General features: G+C 38.1%; 1 protein-coding gene across 4 annotated transcripts in view; it reads left to right on the forward strand.

Moving 5' to 3' along the window:
• The window catches only part of Mtmr6 (Myotubularin related protein 6), a 93,280-nt gene that overhangs the window by 33,742 nt on the left and 36,304 nt on the right, over positions 1-23,234 (forward strand). For all 4 annotated transcript variants that reach the window (XM_067775201.1, XM_067775199.1, XM_067775200.1 and 1 more), the window contains one exon: positions 11,305-11,421. In XM_067775201.1, the coding sequence (XP_067631302.1) occupies positions 11,305-11,421 (117 nt within the window). The remainder of the gene's footprint in view (positions 1-11,304; positions 11,422-23,234) is intronic.

Raw genomic sequence — 23,234 nt, forward strand, 5'->3', positions numbered from 1 at the left:
GTGCGTTAAACATTTTCACAAATACCTCTACGGCCAGCGATTCCGTGTCAGGACAGATCACGCAGCTTTAAAATGGCTACTGCAGTTCCGTAATCCGGAAGGACAATTGGCACGGTGGATCGAGCGACTACAAAGCTATGACTTTTCCATTGAGCATCGAAAAGGTAGTACCCATGGAAATGCCGATGCAATGTCACGAAGGCCATGTAGTTTGGAATGCAAGCACTGTTCAAAAGCCGAGGCTAAAGAAGACATTATAGATGTCCGGCTAATAACTATAACATGTATAGATGAATGGGACAAGGAACAGCTAAGAAAGTGCCAGCTAGAAGATGCAGATCTGTCACGTGTTATGCAAGGGCTCGAACGAAATGATAGACCAAACAGAGAAGAGATATCAGCAGAGAGTCCCATTGCGAAGTCATATTGGGCACAGTGGAACAGTTTAGAATTGATATCCGGTTGCCTTCATCGAGTATGGGAGAGTGAGGATGGTAAATACAAGAATAAACTGATAGTTGTTCCCAGAAAGAGGATTCCTGACGTGCTCAGCGAGCTGCATAATGGTCCAAGCGGAGGTCATCTTGGAATCACGAAGACGCTCGAGAAGATTAAACAGAGATTCTATTGGGTTGGTTGCCGTCAGTCGGTCACTGAGTGGATTGCGAACTGCGAGGTTTGCAGCAGAGCGGAAGGGCCCAGAACACGAAGTCATGGCCAGATGAAGCAATATAACTCAGGTGCGCCATTTGAAAGGATCGCTATGGATGTCGCCGGTCCATTTCCTACTAGCAACGGCTGAAACACATATGTACTGGTAGTTATGGATTATTTCAGCAAATGGCCAGAGGTATAACCAATCCCAAATCAAGAAGCGGAAACGGTAGCAGAAGCGTTTATAAACAATTGGGTTGCAAGGTATGGTGTACCAAGGAGTTACATTCTGACCAAGGCAGGAATTTCGAATCAGCTGTGTTCCAGGAAATGTGTAAGTCATTGGGCATTCGAAAAACACGGACAACTGCATTGCATCCTCAATCCGATGGTATGGTAGAACGATTCAATAGAACATTGGAGGAGCACTTAAGGAAAGTAGTGGACAAGTACCATAAAGAATGGGATACCCGCATACCATTATTCTTGATGGCTTACCGATCAGCAGTGCATGAGACAACGGGCCAACCCCTGCAAAAGTAATTTTTGGCAATGACCTTAGACTGCCAGCTGATTTGAAGTTTGGGATAGATGCCAATGCGGAGAGAAATGTCAGGAAATCCACTAGTGATTTGGAAGAAGAGCTAAGAGAAATACATGATCTGATAAGGCAACGAACAAAGATTATGAGTGACAAGATGAAAGCCAGATATGATAAAGCAATTAATTCAGAAGGTTTTCAGGAAGGAGATTTGGTGCTGTTATGCAACCCACAACGTAAAAAAGGTTTGTCCCCGAAATTGCAGTGTAATTGGGAAGGCCCATACAAAGTTGTAAAACGGATCAACGATGTAGTGTACCGCATACAAACCATCGGTAAACCACGAACCAAAATGAAGGTGGTCCATTTGGAAAGGCTAGCAACGTTTAGATCGAGAGATTTGTCTGATCGGGACGATCAGACTTAGGTGGAGGGCAGTGTCACGGATATTAGCATCACTAAATTATCCCATCACTAAGGCGATGCTAAGGCCATGCCAAGCAGTATTTACGTTAATAATTAAATCAAGTATACACATATATAAGGCAGCCCAGAGAGATGTCACACACAGATGCATTTACTTATATGCCTATGTGCGCGCGAGAGACTGTAAACTACAAACATTCACATCAATAATTCAATCTTTATGTATCTACATAAACGAATAAATAATTGCGTCTACACATATGTACGTATACGAGCAGCAATGCACAAACACATGCATATATCTTATCTGAGTTGTCACAAGAGAGAGCAATAATTTGTGCACGTAGTTATGGCTGGCGATTTTGTAGCCGAAACAACTAGTAAGTTCTGGAAATCGAAGAGCCTAGAAGTATGCAGCGTAAACTATAAAAGCTGGGCAAGCGAGTAAGAAGTAATTCAGTTTGATTTGAGTTGTCAAGCAGTTGCGATTAAGACGATATCTAGCGAGCAATAGAAGTATTATTTTGAATAGTAGAGTTTCATTGAGCTATCAATCAGTGTGGTTATTAAGCAAGCTATTCGTTTCACAGTTGAGTGTATTGTGAAGTACTTTAATAAAGGCCATTTTTCCATTATCCAATATTGGAGTTATTTATTCAACAGTTTAGTGATTCGAACTTAGCAGAGGATTGCAAATAAGAGGATTTGCAAGTAAAATTCGTTACAATATATTTTTTTTGCAATTTCAGCCCCATTTTAACAGCTAGAAGCTTCAAATTTCACCAAATACTTACGTATGTAGCATATATTGTTGTCTGAAAAAATCATAGAGATCGGTGGTATATATAGATATGTCTCATACAACCTATTGTTCAGATAAGAAACTTTTCGCAATTTCTACCCCATTTTAACAGCTATAAGCTTCAAATTTCACCGATTGCTTACGTATATAGCGTACATATAAACTGTAATTTTTGCCCCTTTTTTACGGCTAGAAGCTTCAAATTTCAACAAATTTCATCAAATAGTTACGTTTACGTCATATATTGTTGAAATACGTGATTCATAGTCATAGTTTTTACATGCAGACCACAAAAAACGTGAAGCTTTGCATCCTCACACAAAGTACCTACCTATTTTTATTTTATATTTATCTTAAAAATCGTATAGGTATGTACATCTGTTCACTATATATTTCTAATCTTATACATCCGATTATTTGGAGATTACGAACGGGATAAGATTATTGTTCAGCCCCATTCATGAAAGGTATGAAGTCTTCGGCACAGTCCCGTCCTTACTTGTTTCTTCCTGTAAAGATGACTCGCTTTCCTTTTCAATTCACACACTCTTCTTTAGGCAGCATCTTTTCTTTCGGTTGCTACGCGGAATCCTTCATCGTACCAGTTATATTTCCCTGGTCGCCGGCAACCAATTTTTTGATCAGTGGTGGTACGAAGTCCTTTAGAGGTAAACTCTCAAGCTCCTGCATTCCGTTGGGTCCAGAAAGCAGGTGTGAGAGTCGAGTTGCGAAATCATTGGCAGTCTGTTGCGATTGCATCCTTTCGACGTCTAGCTTTCCTTGTGTTTTTTGTTCCTTGGGTTAAGGCACGTAGAGGCGATTTGGTCTTTTATTTTTAAGACTTATAATAATAATAAGATTATGACCATAATATGCGTTTACAGACGACACGCTGAATCTAGTCAGAGTTTTCTGGAAGAGTTTTCTAACTTTTTAGATGATGAGAGATCAAGCAATACAGTCTTATTAGGTGACCTAAATCTGGAGGGTGGGGCCGTGTGTAGAAGTCCACGAAAGTGGGGAAAGCTTCTGACCGCCATTCACCTGGGAATGGCCAGTGCGATTCTTTTGCATGCGGTTCAAGCAGCTCACTACTGCCGGTCGCTTGCGGCCAAGTATCCTCTGGGTAGCCGCTAAACACCCGTTTAGCGGTGAGCTAATGTGAGAAGGCGACAACCTGGCTAGGCCACTCTGACATAATCGGTTTAAGGGCTAGCCGGGGGAGATTTCATCGGCAGCGTCTGTACACCTCTAGGTGCGGCTGCAAGCGGGCGTCTGTCTTGGAGCAAGCGGCTCGCTATATAAACGTGCCAAGTAATATTTTCACCCCCGCTGAGCGGGTTGTGCGCTGGGCTTGGGACCCGCCACGTAAAACCATACTCCAATGAAATATAACAACAAGCCTCGGATAAATACACTCTCTATTGATGACGACCATGGCAAACGTTTGAAGGACAATGAATTGAGGGCATGCACCTGGAACGTCCGCTCCCTGAATGGGATTGGTGCAGATGCCCGGCTGGTTGATGTCCTCGTCAAAGCAAAATCTGACATCACCGCCATCCAAGAAATGCGTTGGACGAAGCAAGGAAGAAAGAAGATCAAAAATTGTGACATATATTGGAGTGGCCATGCGAATAAGCGCAGTTTCGGCGTCGGATTCGTGGTGGGAGAGAGACTTTGTCGCCAAGTGCTGGCGTTCACGCCTGTGGACGAGCGTCTCGCCGCTATTCGAATAAAAGCAAAATTTTTTAATATATCATTCATCTGCGCCCATGCGCCGACAGAGGAGAAAGACGATGAGGTGAAAGACACTTTTTATGAACAATTAGAACGCACATACGAGCGCTGCCCCCGTCATGATATAAAAGTCGTGCTTGGCGACTTTAACGCCAGGGTGGGCAAAGAAGGTGTTTTTGGCCCTACAGTCGGAAAGTTCAGCCTACACAATGAAACTTCTCCTAACGGACTGAGGCTGATTGACTTTGCCGGTGCTCGAAACATGGTCATATCAAGCACGAGGTTCATGCATAAAAAGATACATCAAGCTACATGGCTGTCTCCTGATCGAAATACTCGCAATCAGATCGATCACGTTGTGATAGACGGACGGCATGCCTCCAGTGTTTTAGATGTGCGAACGATCCGAGGACCTAACATCGATTCGGACCATTATCTCGTTGCAGCCAAAATACGCACCCGCCTCAACGCGGCTAAAAACAAGGAACAAAAAACACAAGGAAAGCTAGACGTCGAAAAGCTTCAATCACAACAGACTGCCAATGATTTCGCAACTCGACTCTCACACCTGCTCTCTGAGGGCACAACTCATCCTGAAGAAATACAGGAGCAGTGGGAGCATATCTCCAAAGCACTTCATACTGCCGCCGAGGAAAAAATTGGTTACCGGCGGCCACGAAAAAACAACTGGTATGATGAAGAATGCCGCGTTGCCACCGAAAGAAAGGACGCTGCCTACAGGGCTACGTTAAAAGCGAGCGCGACAAGAGGAGTGTGTGAACGCTATCGTGAGTTGAAAAGGGAAGCGAGACGCCTTTTCAGGAAGAAAAAAGCAGAAGCAGAAAGGCGTGAGTGCGAGGAGCTTGAGCTGCTAGCCACCAGGAATAACGCCCGAAAATTCTACCAAAAAATACGGCGACAGACGGAAGGTTTTAAGACCGGGGCAAACTCCTGTAGGAATGAAAACGGCGACCTTGTAACTGATGTCCAGAGAGTGCTTAGATTATGGAGGGAACACTTCTCTGCTCTCCTAAATGGAGGCAGCAATTCACCGCGCAGAGATGAAGAACCCGATCCCGCAATCGATGATGATGGAATATATGTCCCCCCGCCCGATTATGACGAAGTTAGAATAGCAATAACCAGATTGAAAAACAACAAGGCCGTGGGCGCTGATGGATTTCCTGCGGAGCTATTCAAGTTCGGCGGCGAGGAGTTGGTAAGGCGCATGCAGCAGCTTCTTAGCAAAATATGGGCGGACGAAAGCATGCCCGACGGTTGGAATCTAAGTGTTCTTTGCCCAGTCCACAAGAAGGGGGATACTGCAAAATGCACCAACTATCGTGGAATCAGCCTTCTTAATATCGCATATAAGGTCCTTTCAAGTGTATTGTGCGAAAGATTGAAGCCCACCGTGAACCGGCTGATTGGACCTTATCAGTGCGGCTTCAGACCTGGTAAATCTACCATCGACCAGATTTTCACAATGCGCCAAATCTTGGAAAAAACCCGTGAAAAGAGAATCGACACACACCACCCCTTCGTCGACTTTAAAGCCGCCTTCGACAGCACGAAAAGGAGCTGCCTATATGCCGCTATGTCTGAATTTGGTTTCCCCGCAAAACTTATACGGCTGTGCAAAATGACGTTGAGCAACACCATCAGTTCAGTCAGAATTGGGAAGGACCTCTCCGAGCCGTTCGAAACTAAACGAGGTTTCAGACAGGGTGACCCCCTATCGTGCGATTTCTTTAATTTGATGCTGGAGAAAATTATACTAGCTGCAGAACTTAACCGCACTGGAACAATATACTATAAAAGCGTGCAATTACTGGCATATGCTGATGACATTGATATCATCGGCCTAAACACCCGCGCTGTTAGTTCTGCTTACTCCAAGCTGGAAAAAGAAGCGGTAAAGATGGGTTTGATGGTGAATGAGGACAAAACGAAGTACCTGCTGTCATCGAGCAAAGAGTCAGCGCATATGCGCCTTGGCAACCACGCTACTGTTGGCAGCCATAATTTCGAAATAGTAAAAGACTTCGTTTATTTGGGAACCAGCATCAACATTAGCAACAACATCAGCACTGAAATCCAGCGAAGAATCAATCTTGCCAATAAATGCTACTTTGGACTAGGTAGGCAATTGAAAAGTAAAGTCCTCTCTCGGCGAACGAAAATCATACTCTACAAGTCACTTATCGTACCCGTCCTGCTATATGGGGCAGAAGCATGGACCATGACAACAGCAGATGAAGCGGCTTTGGGAGTGTTCGAGAGAAAAGTTCTTCGAAAGATTTATGGACCTCTACGCGTTGGCGATGGCGAGTACCGAAGAAGATTTAATGATGAGCTGTACGAGCTATACGCAGACATCAACATAGTCCAGCGAATTAAAACGCAGCGGCTGCGCTGGCTAGGCCATGTTATGCGAATGAAAGATGATGCTCCGGCCAAGAAAGTGTTTCTATCGGAACCCGCCTATGGAAGCAGAGGTAGAGGGCGGCCCCCACTCCGTTGGAAGGACCAGGTGGAAAACGATTTAAACTCCCTTGGTGTGACCAATTGGCGCCGGTTGGCGGAGCGAAGGAGCGACTGGCGCGCCTTGTTGGACGGCCATAACCGTTTAGACGGTTAAGCGCCAATTAAGTAAGTAAGTAAGTAAATCTGGATATACTCCAGTCAAATACAACATCCGAAAACTATCTAACCCTTATGGCTAGTCATGGTTTTATTTCTTATCTCAACGAACCAACAACTTCGGGAACCTGTTTTGATCATGTATTTTGTATATTTACTAGCATGTGTACTTCCAGGTGTCTAAACTTGGACCTTCAAATCACTGATCATACCATGACCGGGATTAAAATAGAAAACTTATGCCAGAGAAATAAACAGTCAAAAAAACTAGGTACCTACTATACACCGTGGTGTGATAGTAGCGTGCTCCGCCTACAACACTGTATGCCCTGGGTTCACACCCTGGGCGAAGCAACATCAAAATTTTAAAAATAAGGGTTTTCAATTAGAAGAAAATTTTTCTAAGCGGGGTCACCCCTCGGCAGTGTTTGGCAAGCGCTCCGGGTGTATTTCTGCCTTGAAAAGCTCTCAGGGAAAACTCATCTGCCTTGCAGATGCCGTTCGGAGTCGGCATAAAACACGTAGGTCCCGTCCGGCCAATTTGTAGGGAAAATCAAGAGGAGCACGACGCAAATTGGAAGAGAAGCTCGGCCTTAGATCTCTTCGGAGGTTATCGCGCCTTACATTTATTTATTTATTTATACGTAAAATAAATTATGCGTTGCTGAATGACAGGCTTCGTCATTAATATTGGGTTAGGGTGTATATGGAACTTGATATCTCAAAAGCGTACTCACTGTTTATAGGTATATTGCAATTTCATATAAGATGTGCAAGCTACACTTGTGCCCCGCGAAGGCACAAAACCAAACTAAAACCCTGGATTACCCTGGATTTAGTTAAAAAATTAAACTTAAAAATAAGTTAGGCAGTAAATGTCGTAAGCATCCATTAAATCGGGAACTCCGCTCTCGTTTTGGCAAATTATGCAAAGATTTAAGGAAAGATATCGCTCTAAAGCGTGATAACTATTTCCGCAATAGATTCGTAGATTGCCAAGGGAACTCGAAAAAAGAATGGAAACTTATTAATAGCGTTGTCAATAGGATATGATCAAATGATGAGCAAGTAATTTGTTTAAACGAGTTCGGCAAAACTATTTCAGATCCGTCCAGCGTTTCCGCTGTACTTAGTGAGTTCTTTGTAGCAGTAGGGCAGTCTCATCCCACCCAATGCAAGTGTATTATGTCGAGTAATGACGTATCTAGTTCCAGAAATAGTTTTTCGTTTGAACCCATCACAGGTTTAGAGATTCTAACAATTATTAAAAATCTAAACAATTCCGGTTCGTGTGGTTTTAATCGGATATCAAATAAACTGCTTAAGAACACAGCCCTTAATTTAATATACATTTTGAAATATCTTTTTAATACCAGCGTTTACACAGGTGTCTTCCCTGACTAGCTGAAATGTGCCATAATTTTACCCCTACTTAAAAAGGGTGACAAGAAGGATAAAAATAATTATAGACCGATTTCCCTGTTGCCATCCATCTCTAAAGTTTTCGAGAAAGCACTAAAAAACCGTATACTACTATTTCTTGAAAGCAAAAATTTCTTTAGCTCGAGGCAGTTCGGGTTCAGGTCGGGCCGTTCTACTGAAGATGCGCTCCTCGAATTTTGTTCATAAATTTGCAAAGAGTTGGGTAGCAAAAAAAGCTGCGGGGGTCTCTTCGTTGACATTCCGAAGGTTTTTGATACAGTTGACCATAAATATTTACTGGATAAATTGTGCCGGCTTTCGTGGGTTTACACACGACTGGTTCAGATCTTATCTGTAAGAAAGGTAAGAATTCAAGACACTCTCAGTGATCCTAAATCAATAATAGTTGGGGTTCCACACTGGGCCCTATTCTTTTCCTAGTTTATATAAATTCCATTTTTGACTTACCCTTTAAAGGAAATGTAATGCGTTTGCTGACGATCTTGCATTAGCATATGGCTCAGGTAGTTCTTTTGACCTAATTGCTAATATAAATTATGATGTCTCTCTGTTAAGATCTTGGTTTGCAAAACATAAACTCGTCATCAGCAGTAAAACTAAGTTAATGTTTTATAGCTTGAATTCAAGGCAACCTCCAGATGTCAACATAACTTTTCATTCTTCAGATTGCGAACGCTTCACCTTTCATCAGCATTTATGTCCTGAGCTAAAGTATTGTACTTTCAATTCTCTTACACCCTATAGCGACAATTGCTTTGTAATTGGCATAGTAGAGGAATTTCAATACCTAGGTCTAATTGTTGATTGTAATATGAATTGGTCTAGTCACATTTCCCGTTTGAAAAAATATTTGCAATATTCACTACGCTGCTTCTATCAACTCAGGAATTACTGCTCTAGTAAAACTATGAAAACAGTTTACTACGCATTATTTCACTCAAAATTGCTATATGGAATCACCTGTTTGGGAGGCACCAGCTTGAACAAAATTCAACCACTTATAATCTTGCAAAAGTGTGTAATACGGAGAATATGCAAGGTGAACCGAACGCACTCCTCAAGGGAGCTTTTTAGAAGGTTATTGATTCTTCCAGTGAGAGACCTATATTATTTTAAAGTTTTAAAAGTGTTTTTCGTTAGATGTGGTTACCTGGAAAGCATGGAATCTGAAGTATATAATCTGAGGAGAAACGCAAACAATACCGTCGCTGTGCCTCCTTGGAGAACCACACACTCTAACAAATTTTATACAATAGTGTCTCGTAAACTATTCAATACACTACCAGCATAAGTTCGGGCCTTAAGGAATCTTCATTCGTTTTTAAAATATGTGAAATCCTTCCTGCGCCAAATCTTGGAAAAAACCCGTGAAAAGAGAATTGACACACATCACCTCTTCGTCGACTTTAAAGCCGCCTTCGACAGCACGAAAAGGAGCTGCCTATATGCCGCTATGTCTGAATTTGGTTTCCCCGCAAAACTTATATGGCTGTGCAAAATGACGTTGAGCAACACCATCAGCTCAGTCAGAATTGGCAAGGACCTCTCCGAGCCGTTCGAAACTAAACGAGGTTTCAGACAGGGTGACCCCCTATCGTGCGATTTCTTTAATTTGATGCTGGAGAAAATTATACTAGCTGCAGAACTTAACCGCACTGGAACAATATACTATAAAAGCGTGCAATTACTGGCATATGCTGATGACATTGATATCATCGGCCTAAACACCCGCGCTGTTAGTTCTGCTTACTCCAAGCTGGAAAAAGAAGCGGTAAAGATGGGTTTGATGGTGAATGAGGACAAAACGAAGTACCTGCTGTCATCGAGCAAAGAGTCAGCGCATATGCGCCTTGGCAACCACGCTACTGTTGGCAGCCATAATTTCGAAATAGTAAAAGACTTCGTTTATTTGGGAACCAGCATCAACATTAGCAACAACATCAGCACTGAAATCCAGCGAAGAATCAATCTTGCCAATAAATGCTACTTTGGACTAGGTAGGCAATTGAAAAGTAAAGTCCTCTCTCGGCGAACGAAAATCATACTCTACAAGTCACTTATCGTACCCGTCCTGCTATATGGGGCAGAAGCATGGACCATGACAACAGCAGATGAAGCGGCTTTGGGAGTGTTTGAGAGAAAAGTTCTTCGAAAGATTTATGGACCTCTACGCGTTGGCGATGGCGAGTACCGAAGAAGATTTAATGATGAGCTGTACGAGCTATACGCAGACATCAACATAGTCCAGCGAATTAAAACGCAGCGGCTGCGCTGGCTAGGCCATGTTATGCGAATGAAAGATGATGCTCCGGCCAAGAAAGTGTTTCTATCGGAACCCGCCTATGGAAGCAGAGGTAGAGGGCGGCCCCCACTCCGTTGGAAGGACCAGGTGGAAAACGATTTAAACTCCCTTGGTGTGACCAATTGGCGCCGGTTGGCGGAACGAAGGAGCGACTGGCGCGCCTTGTTGGACGGCCATAACCGTTTAGACGGTTAAGCGCAAATTAAGTAAGAAATCCTTCCTTCTAAGGAGGTCGTATTTCGAAATCGAAGTTTTGCTTCGGACAGATAATTAAAAATTTGATTTCTTAAGAGTTGTAATTTAATTAATTTCTTCTGTTTTATTTTTGAATACTATTCACTTTTACTCAACCCACCTTATGTACACAATTTTGTTATGAATTTACAAGTTTTGATATTTTGTTATCTTTATTAACCTCATGTAAAAATTTACCATTAATTGAACAGTCCACCCCACTGTATTATTAACAAAAATAGGATTGGCATTTGACGCTATGTTATGCATAACATATAAAATGCCCTAACTTTTCTTATATCTTGAATTTATATTAATACTTTGCCTTATTGTAATTATATTTAAAAATTGTGTAGATATGAGCAAAGTAATTAATAAACTAAACTAAACTAAACTAAACTTGTTCCTTTTTTCGTTGCAACGGTGATCAACAGCTTGACATCTCTAATACATATTTTATTCGTATTCATTTCATTGATTTGATTATACATAGTAATTTTTATAAATTTTATTTTTCAGGTTGAAAATGTGCGAATGATCGATCGCTACAATACCAAAAATCCCACAGTTGGAACACTATACTTAACGGCAACACATCTTATATTTGTCGAACCAGATAGCAACAAAGAAACATGGGTAAGTCTGAAGTTTTACGTAAACTTGTTGGCGTGCATGGTGGAATAAGCAGGGGAAGTAAGCCGTCAAAAGTCTTGCTCTAAATTCTGCTTTGCTCTGTCATTCGGCTATCTGAAAAATTTTCACCAGTGTTGTCCCCGAAAAAGTGTCAAAAAGTGAATATCGATAGACCTTTACTAAATTTAATTACAGAGACTCATCATTTAGGTATCTTTGTTGTTGGCTTCCATAAGTAAGCCCATGCTAAACTATTGCGTCCATGTTGTTGATGTTTCCATATTATATTTACATATGTCTAATTTGTAACCAAAAACAAGGAAAGCTAACTTCGGGTGTAACCGAACATCACATACTCAGCTGAGAGCTTTGGAGACAAAATAAGGAAAAATCACCATGTAGGAAAATGAACCTAGGGTAACCCTGGAATGTATTTGTATGGCATGGTATCAAATGGAAGGTATTAAAGAGTATTTTAAAAGGGAGTGGGCCATAGTTCTATAGGGGGACACCATTTCGGGATATCGCCATAAATGTGGACCAGGGGTGACTCTAGAATGTGTTTGTGCGATATGGGAATCAAATGAAAGGTGAAAGATGACTATTTTAAAAGGGAGTGGGCCTTAGTTCTATACGTGGACGCCTTTCCAAGATATCGCCATAAAGGTGGACCAGGGGTGACTCTAGAATGTGTTTGTATGATATGGGTATCAAACGAAAGGTGTTAATGAGTATTTTAAAAGGGAGTGGGCCTTAGTTTTATAGGTGGACGCCTTTTCGAGATATCGCCATAAAGGTGGACCAGGGGTGACTCCAGAATATCCAGGGGTGACTCTAGAATGTGTTTGTGCGATATGGGAATCAAATGAAAGTTGAAAGATGACTATTTTAAAAGGGAGTGGGCCTTAGTTCTATACGTGGACGCCTTTCCAAGATATCGCCATAAAGGTGGACCAGGGGTGACTCTAGAATGTGTTTGTACGATATGGGTATCAAATGAAAGGTGTTAATGAGTATTTTAAAAGGGAATGGGCCTTAGTTTTATAGGTGGACGCCTTTTCGAGATATCGCCATAAAGGTGGACCAGGGGTGACTCCAGAATATCCAGGGGTGACTCTAGAATTTTTTTATACGATATGGGTATCAAATGAAAGGTGTTAATGAGTATTTTAAAAAGGAGTGGGCCTTAGTTCTATATGTGGACGCCTTTTCGAGATATCGCCATAAACGTGGACCAGGGGTGACTCTAGAATGTGTTTGTACGATATGGGTATCGAATTGAAGGTATTAATGAGGGTTTTAAAAGGGAGTGGCCCTTAGTTGTATATGTGAAGGCGTTTTCGAGATATCGACTAAAATGTGGACCATGGTGACCCAGAACACCATCTGTCAGGTAACGCTAATTGATTTATATATGTAATACCACGAACAGTATTCCTGCCATGATTCCAAGGGCTTTTGATTTCGCCCTGCAGAACGTTTTCATTTTCTTCTGCTTAATATGGTACCCATTTTACAAAGTTTTTTCTAAAGTTATATTTTGAGTCAAAAAACCAATCCAATCGCAATTTTTCATCCCTTTTTTCGTAGTTGGTATAGAATTATGGAATTTTTGAAAATTTCGATATCGAAAAAGTGGGCGTGGTCATAGTCGCATTTCGCCCATTTTTAATACCAAGATAAAGTGAGTTCAGATAAATACGTAAACTAAGTTTAGTAAAGATATATCGATTTTTGCTCAATTTATTGTGCTAACGGCCGAGCGGAAGGACAGACGGTCGACTGTGTATAAGAACTGGGCTTGGCTTCAACCAATTTCACCCATTTTCACAGAAAACAGTTATCGTCATAGAAGCTATGCCCTTACCATTTCACAAGGATTGGTGAATTTTTGTTCGACTTATGGTATTACAAGTATTCTAGACAAATTAAATGAAAAAGGGCGGAGATACGCCCATTTTAAAATTGTCTTTTATTTTTGTATTTGTTGCAACATATCATTACTGGAGTTTAATCTTGACATAATTTACTTATATACTGTAAAGATATTAAATTTTTTCTTAAAATTTGACTTTTAAAATTTTTTTTAATTGGGCGTGTTCGCCATCCGATTTTGCTAATTTTTATTTATTACACATATAGTAATAGGAGTAACGATCCTGCCAAATTGCATCATGATATCTTCAACCACTGCCAAATTACAGCTTGCAAAACTTGTAAATTACCTCCTAATAAAAGTGGGCGGTGCCACGCCCATTGTCCAAAATTTTACTAATTTTCTATTCTGCGTCATAAGGTCAAGCCACCTGCCAAGTTTCATCGCTCTATCCGTCTTTGGTAATTCATTATCGCACTTTTTCGGTTTTTCGAAATTTTCGATATCGAAAAAGTGGGCGTGGTTATATTCCGATTTCGTTCATTTTAAATAGCGATCTGAGATAAGTGCCCAGGAACTTACATATCAAATTTTATTAAGATACCTCAAAATTTACTCAAGTTATCGTGTTAACGGACAGACGGGCGGACATGGCTAAATGAATTTCTTTTTTCGCCCAGATCATTTTGATATATAGAAGTCTATATCTGTCTCGATTAGTTTATGCCGTTACGGGGTACCGTTAACGAACAAAATTAGTATACTCTGTGAGCTCTGCTCAGCTGAGTATAAAACTTGAAACACGCCTTTATTTAAACGAACTATTTGTTTTCACGCCATATCCAACTAAGGATTTTCCCCTATGCAGGGCTACTGAAGACTTTCGAGGAATGTTTTTGTCATTCCTACAACAAGAATGTAAAAACGTCACTAAAACAATGTTTGGACTCACTGCTGTTGTTTTGCCCTCAAAATCAGACCACTAAGATAAGAGGAACGTTACAGTAATGGATAGTAATTTAGAATATATGTATGAATCCGGCTAGCTTCTAGGCCGACTGACGCGGGGCTAGTCTATCCCCTAACATATTTTAGTAAGTAATAACTTGGTAACATTAGTAAAACATCATGAAACAACTGTCAAAAGATTTTAGGGCACCTCCTGATCAAGTTTGTATGATATATTAGAAGGGCATATGTTTTACTTTCGACTCTTAACGACAAATCAACAGAGCAAATGGAAATTACAATGGAATTTTAGGGATTGAAGCTGTAAAACTTTTCATCGAACACGAAACCCATTTAAGTGCCGCAAAAGGCAAATAAGTTCAACTAAATTATATCCGGGTTTTCAATGGAAGTATTAACTGCATTTGAAGTTGAGGCCAGCTTACTTTGGCTGCATCAATTGAATTTTACTGCTCATAACAGTTTAAGTGACCAAATAGATTATTTTTTTAATCGATGCTAAAACTAAAAGTTATGTAAAATCGCACTGGTCCTGTGTATCCCCTTTTGCATTGGCGTTAAGTGGCAACGACCCAGCCAGCATTTTTTGAAAATTTTGATCAAAAAATATTTAAATATCATACTCCAAGATCATGATTCAATCACAACAGATTTGCTCGACAGACAAATTTTTTGATAACTGCGGCCATTTTGCTCCCAAATCGAATTGACAACCGTTAACTGTGTTGTTTCTTTGCGAATCTTCGAAAAATATTAGTAGTGGAAATAGGAAGCAATCAGTTTACAAATACCGGATAAGTACTGAACTGCATAATTCCTTAGAACATTTTTTTAAATTTTATAGTGAATTTATTAACTATGCCATGGTCCATTAGTATGGCTGGATATTGAAAAGTGAGGACACCAAGAAATCGTGCACTTTCGTAAACCTATAAATATACCAAAACCTAAACCAATTCGAAATTCGTCGTTCAACGTCAATACCTCGACTAAGTATTAAATAAAAAAAAAAAAAAATCGCTTCACGTAAAAATGTCATTAGTAAATAATGGAGATGCCATAATGAAATGTACTGATTGGGCATGTTAACTTATTTAGGTAGAAGTCTAGAACAGGAGTCTACTGCTAATACGGGTCCAAAAATATCGATAGGTGACCTCAACAACAATAATCCGAAGGCGGTAAAGAAAAATTGTATCTCTGTTCGGAGATATTTGCAGTTGAAGTTGTTTTTGTGCACTGAAAAAGATTTTGTGTACAAAGGGATTTTTCACGCATTTAATTTTGATCCCACCTCATTGGTGGACCGGCCAGGGTAATTTTTTATAAGCTCGGCTGAAGGCCGCCAACGCAATCCGGGGCCATTTTTCGGTTTTTCGTCAATATCTTTTGAACGAACTAAAATTTTTATTTCCGCCTTCGAATTATTGTCATCGAGGTCAATACGCGTCTTTTGACCAGGGTTGGGCGTTTACAACATTTTTTGGATTGTTTACACTTTCATTGTAAACAATTGTAAATAATGTAAACAATTGTACACATTTACCAGCATATGTCATTTCAGCTTATATTGTAAACTGTCAAGTCAAACAGGTCGATTTGAAAGTTCCAAAAAGTTTCTTTTTATTTATTATAACATGAAAATTGACCAAAACAATGAAGAACGGACAGTGAAAATGAATTAAAAATATTAAAATACTAAATATTAAAGCGTATTTTTTTATTATTTTTTTACAAGCTTGGAAAACTGTTTGAAAAATAGTGAAAATGCTTAATTAGTAGTAGATTGTTTCTGACTCATAAAAAAAGCAAAACAATTAATTGTTTACAATTGTTTACAAAAATGAATTGTTTACGTAAACAATTAGCTTGTAAACAATTACATTGTTTACATGTAAACAATTGCTGTAAACAATTTGAACAGTTTACAGGCCCAATCCTGCTTTTGACACTTCTCTCGATATTCTTGTGCGCGTATTAAAAGTCGACCTTCTATTAACCGTATGTTCGGAACATTCGTCTCCATTTAAGAATTTGGGGAATCGGTTTATATTTGGAATCATTGTATATATTTATTTGATATATTCGGACCTCGTGAGGTAGTATCAAATGAACGTATTCCGAATATTCTAAATTAACGGTTTATCCGGAACTTTTCCACTTAATACTTAACGGAAAAGAGCTTTCCGAAATTTCAGAATAAAAAGGTGAATACGACCTGTGTAGCAGGACCGCACAAAAGCTTAACTCTTCTGTCAAAATCAAGGTAGGAATATAAAGTTCTAAGACAATAGGTCATTTTCTTTTATTTTTGTTTTTGTCAGTTCATTGCGGCTGCTGAGTAGCGCATCACCCCATGTCGGCTGCCTGTTCAAAATCGTGCTATCTCAAAATATTTTTCAAAAATTTCCCAATTCAGGATTTGTCACAAAACCCCCCTATATTAAAGTTAGATTGAAGAACGCTTCATCTCAGAATGCTTTTCATTAACTCCCTCTTATGACAAAATGCATTGAAAATATGCTCATATAGCGAGTTTTTGAAACAAATTTTGAGATAGTGCAAGTTTGAATAAAATTCTAACGTACGGCATTCTTCAAACAATTTCTGAAAGAATGACCAAACCAACAAAACTTTATCAATTCACGAAATATTTAGCAGAAAATGAATTATTTACCCAAAAACTTTTGGCATTTACAAATGTATTATCACTACTAATATACTACCAAAGATACTTGTCTACTACAATTTCACTGAAGGGGATTGAATTATTCCCCGTTTTCCTTACTTCGTAAAAGCAACCCGTCCAGATTTTACAATTTGGGAGTGTCAAAGATCTGTCATCATTGGAGAACAAACCTCTAGTAATTGAATCATGCAAAAATACTTTTCTTCAATTCCAAAAAAAAAAAATTTTGTAATTGATTGTTAATTCAAAGCTTAGGTGCCCATCATGATTCAATCACAAGAATACTAACGGAAACGATCTTTCCGAAATTTCAGAATAAAATAAATAAAATGTAAGGCGCGATAACCTCCGAAGAGATCTAAGGCCGAGCTTCTCTTCCAATTTGCGTCGTGCTCCTCTTGATTTTTCCCTACAAACTGGCCGGACGGGACCTACCTGTTTTATGCCGACTCCGAACGGCATCTGCAAGGCAGATGAGTTTTCACTGAGAGCTTTTCATGGCAGAAATACAATCGGAGCGCTTGCCAGACACTGCCGAGGGGCGACCCCGCTTAGAAAAATTTTCTTCTAATTGAAAAATCTTATTTCTAAAATTTTGATGTTGCTTTGCCCGGGAGTTGAACCCAGGGCATACGGTGTGATAGGCGGAGCACGCTACCATCACACCACGGTGGCCGCCCAGAATAAAAAGGTGAGTGAATACTCCTGTGTAGCAGGACCGCACAAAAGCTTAACTCTTCTGTCAAAGTCAAGGTAGGAATATAAAGTTCTAAGACAATAAGCCATTTTCTTTTATTTTTGTTTTTGCCAGTTCATTGCGGCTGCTGAGTAGCGTATCACACCATGTCGGCTGCCTATTCAAAATCGTGCTATCTCAAAATATTCTTCAAAAATTTCCCAATTCAGGATTTGTCACAAAACCGCCCTATATTAGAGTTAGATTGAAGAACGCTTCATCTCAGAATGCTTTTCATTAACTCCCTCTTATGACAAAATGCATTGAAAATATGCTCATATAGCGAGTTTTTGAAACAAATTTTGAGATAGTGCAACTTTGAATAAAATTCTAACGTACGGCATTCTTCAAACAATTTCTGAAAGAATGACCAAACCAACAAAACTTTATCAATTCACGAAATATTTAGCAGAAAATGAATTATTTACCCAAAAACTTTTGGCATTTACAAATGTATTATCACTACTAATATACTACCAAAGATACTTGTCTACTACAATTTCACTGAAGGGGATTGAATTATTCCCCGTTTTCCTTACTTCGTAAAAGCAACCCGTCCAGATTTTTCAATTTGGGAGTGTCAAAGATCTGTCATCATTGAAGAACAAACCTCTAGTAATTGAATCATGATTAAAAACGTTCAAATTTAAAAACATTTTCTGTTCGAAAATTAACGTATCGTCGGGAGAAAAATGTACCATAAATGTGATTATTCTTAAATAATCATTTATGATTCATATTTCGAAACGCTTTTTGTTCATATTTGATATCATTGTAAAATTGAGCTTTAATTGTTTTAGAGTGATATTTGACTGCTTTTCACAGTCATTTTCCGATCATATTCGTGAATATATTTCAATCGTTTTGGTTGAGATTTTTGAATCATTTTTGAATGCCATTATAATGCATTTATTCTTCATATTTCATTCAAAATGTGATACTATAAAATAATCTTATTTCATCAGGGGAAGAAAGCATGCGAATGTGAGCTATTCGAACCACAGCTAACTCGCAAACAAACTTGACCAATATACACCTGCGACTACAACATCCAACATCAGTATTAACGTCTGCATTTTAAAATACGGATATGATACGGGATGTTGAAGCCGTATCCAGGTATGTATGTCAAGATAGTTTCACTTACCTGGGGTTCAAATAGCTCACAACCTATGTATTGTCCAATCATTATGTATTTTCTGGGAAGCTGAAGGGGAGGAATGGTTGGGGAAATCTTCGTTCACGAGCAGCATTACATTATTTTTTGTCTTGAAGAATATCTTTGGCATAAATAATAAAATTTTTATATATTTTTTCTTAGCTTCATGATTGAAAAAATATGTGTATGTGAAAAAAATAAAGCTTTTAATGAAAAGCAAAATTTTAACAAGTATAAAATTAATTTTTCAGTCAACAAATATATTCATAAAAGATTCAGAAAGCAGAATGGAAAATGACTATAAATTTTTGATCACCTAAAGTAATTACATTTGATTCAAATATGATTCCAAAATGTGATTGAAAAACTATATTCAGTTTTTGATTATCAAAGGTAAGCATATTTGATTTTTCTTTTTGTTGGTTTTTATGAAATATTAAAATTTAATCATCAAAGGACTTCAAAAATGATTCCAAAAAGTGATCGAAAAATACTTTTTAGTTTTTCATCATCTAAAGTATTCCTATTTGATTATTTCTTTTGTTCAATTGTATGATAACTCATTATTTAGTCAGAAAGAGTAATCAAATTGTATTGATATGTAGGGAAATTCAAAATTGAATCACCTAAATGCTGAGTGGGGATATGCTGAAAAAATCAGTTTCTGCAACGGCTTTCGTGGCGAGGTATTTAGTTTTCTACTCCCAAATCCCTACAGTTTCATATAGCGCACTTCTTCTGTCCTTTTTAAACAATTTTATTTAGCTTGACTTGACAAGCTGGTTGGCTGGCACGAATTTTGTAATTGAAATTTAAGTAACTTCCCGATAAGCTACCAGCTAGAAACTTGGAACATAAGGGGCTCATGATAGCATATAAACTTATAAGGTGTAAAATTATATTCATTTACACACGCGGTTATATGAACGCACCTAGTAATACTCTTGATAAACTTGATTGTTTTTCAGCTGTATTATTTCCAAAAAAATTTTTTTGATTGTTATACAAATTAAAAAATACCAAGATTAAGTGAAAAATCAAAACTAAAACGCCTTTACTTGCTGATGTTGGATATTTTTGATGAAAATGCCGTCTGTAATGTCTGCAAGGTTGCATTCCTTTGAGTTTACCGCGTTTACACAATGAAATGTGCGCGTAAATTTATACAAATTGTGTAAATGATTTTTCATACAAAATTTGACAGCTCGTGCGTAAACTAGATAAATTTATACGTTTACACACTTTATAAGGCATTTATACGGTTACATGAGTCCCCCTATAGTTCAGAACCCGATGATAATGCAATAATAAGAAAAAATCCGATAGGTGGCGCATGGATGGAAATATTTCAAAAAATCGTATTTGTGGTCCGATTTGGCTCATATTTGGAACACATAACACATACATGAATAGAAATCGACCTGTGAAAATATCGCCGCTAAGTGGCTCAAGGATCGAGATATTCAAAAAAATCGTATTTGTGGTCCGATTTGACTCATATTTGAAACAAATGTTACATATAGTCCGGTAGAAGTAACATCAAAATTATTTGGAGTTCGAGGAGGGACAAGCAGTCGTGGCGCAGAGTCGAGTAAAGTCTTTGGAAGGATTATGTATTGAGGACTTAGATTGTAACCAATTGTCAGGAAAGAGTCCTTGTAATAATGAGTCCCTAAATGAACTAAATAGAATGAGAAATAATAAGCAATTAAATAAAGACTAAACATTTGAAAATAAAATAATCAAAAAAAATTTTTTAGTTAAACGGCTTTATTGGAAACAATACTTACATGAAGTAATAATAGTTATAAAAGCTAGAAAATAATTAGGTAGGTCCTAGGTACTAGTCATCGCACTCCTCTCCCCTCCACACTGGGCGCGTGAAATTTCTAAAAATGTGAGGCGTAGCATAACCTGATTAAGGCTCAGTTGGTCTTATATATGACTATCAATAGAAATTTGACGCGTCCAGCGCTTTTATTTAATTGTCTGATCAACGCCCTAGATTGATGAGGAGTGTGATGACTAGTACCTAGGACCTACCTAATTATTTTCTAGCTTTTAGTATTATTCACCCTTATCGCGAGTTTTATTTTCACCCGAAAATATTCACAGTTTTTGTTCACCCTATCGCAGAGGGTGGCGAAAAAATGTTTCGTGTTCGATAAAGATTTCACCTTATCTGCAACTCTTTGTTCGGGCGAAATGAACACCCAAATTTGTTCACTTATATTTTACAGGCGAACGAGAGGAAAACAAAATTTAAGTAATTTTTTGTTTTGAAATTTGATACTCTTATAATTTTTTTTATTATTAGAAATAAATCAATAAATAATGCACAATCGGAAGCTGAGTGGAAGAAGTGAAATTCCTGTATTGCTGTAAATTCTATTTTTTATGACAACGTATCAGTTGGCCAAGTTATCCATTGTGGACAAAGCAACCGTTCCAAAATGTTGAGCACCTCTCTGAAACAAGATTGGCTAAGACCCACTTCATGGTCCTTTGCGACGCCTTTTCCCTATGCGAAAAAAAGAAGACATGTACACAATTTTACAATTAGTGGAACTCCAAATTTTTGCTTCAATGGTGGCAAGGAGTGCTAAGAATAACTAGCAAATATTAGAATGCCGACTTGTTTAGCCTGTAATATTGGCGAAAACTAATTGAAAAAATTAACTTGTTATTCAAAAGTGCTGAAAATAGTAATTTTTAGCTTACAGTGAATCATTTAGCTCCAAAGGGTTAGAACTTTCCCTTAATTGCCTCCGAACCGCTTTCACATTTATGCATATTCTCCTCACGCTCAATCAATACCAACCTAAGTGCAATACTAAACATTATTTTCTAAATTTTTATACCTTTCATGAAAATGAAATGGTATATTAATTTCGTCACGAAACCGAAAATTGTAAGTCCTTAAAGGAAAATAGATAGACCCACCATTAAGTATACCGAAATAATCAGGTTGAAGAGCTGAGTTGATTTAGCCATGTCCGTCTGTCCGTCTGTCTGTTTGTATGCAAACTAGTCCCTCAATTTTTGAGATATCTTGATAAAATTTGGTGAGCGGGTGTATTTGGGTGTCCGATTAGACATTTGTCGGAACCGACCGGATCGGACCACTATAGCATATATCCTCCATACAACCGATTTTTCAGAAAAAGAGAATTTTTGTAATATCTTACCCAATTTAACAGATTGAAGTTTCAAACTTCACCATATACTTTCGTATATTGCACATATTGTTGCCTGAAAAAATTTATGAGATCGGTCGTATATATAGTATATATCCCCCACAACCGATTGTTCAGATAAGGAACTTTTCGTAATTACTGCCCTATTTTAAGAGCTAGAGGCTTCAAATTTCAACGAATGCTTACGTATATAGCATATATTGTTGTCTGAAAAAATCATAAAGATCGGTGGTATATATAGTATATATATGGTGGTATATATAGTATATATATGGTGGTATATATATATAGTATATATATATAGTATATATATATATAGTATATATATATAGTATATATATATAGTATATATATATAGTATATATATATAGTATATATATATATATTTTCGCAAATTTAAGCCCCATTTTAACAGCTAGAAGCTTCAAATTTCACCAAATATTTACGTATATAGCATATATTGTTGTCTGAAAATATCATAGAGATCGGTTGTATATATAGTATATATCTCATACAACCGATTGTTCAGATAAGAAACTTTTCGCAATTTCTACCCCATTTTAACAGCTATAAGCTTCAAATTTCACCGATTGCTTACGTATATAGCATATATTGTTGTCCGAAAAAATCATAGAGATCGGTTGTATATATAGTATATATCTCATACAACCGATTGTTCAGATAAGAAACTTTTCGCAATTTCTACCCCATTTTAACAGCTATAAGCTTCAAATTTCACTGATTGCTTACGTATATAGCATATATTGTTGTCTGAAAAAATCATAGAGATCGGTTGTATATATAGTATATATCTCATACAACCGATTGTTCAGATAAGAAACTTTTCGCAATTTGTACCCCATTTTAACAGCGCATATATAGTATGTATTGTTGTGTCCAAAAATCATAGCGATCGGTGATATATATAATATATATATGATGGTATATATAGTATATATATATTTTTTTTACGATTTCGGCCCCATTTTAACAGCTAGAAGCTTCAAATTTCACCAAATTCTTACGTGTATAGCATATATTGATGTCTGAAAAAATCATTGAGATCGGTGGTATATATATTATATACTTCATATAAACTGTCATTTTGACCCCTTTTTTACGGCTAGAAGCTTCAAAATTCATCAAATTTCATCAAATAGTTACGTTTACGTCATATATTGTTGAAATAC

Source organism: Eurosta solidaginis, chromosome 3, assembly GCF_040869045.1.
Source record: "Eurosta solidaginis isolate ZX-2024a chromosome 3, ASM4086904v1, whole genome shotgun sequence".
Classification (NCBI taxonomy): Eukaryota; Metazoa; Arthropoda; class Insecta; order Diptera; family Tephritidae; genus Eurosta; species Eurosta solidaginis.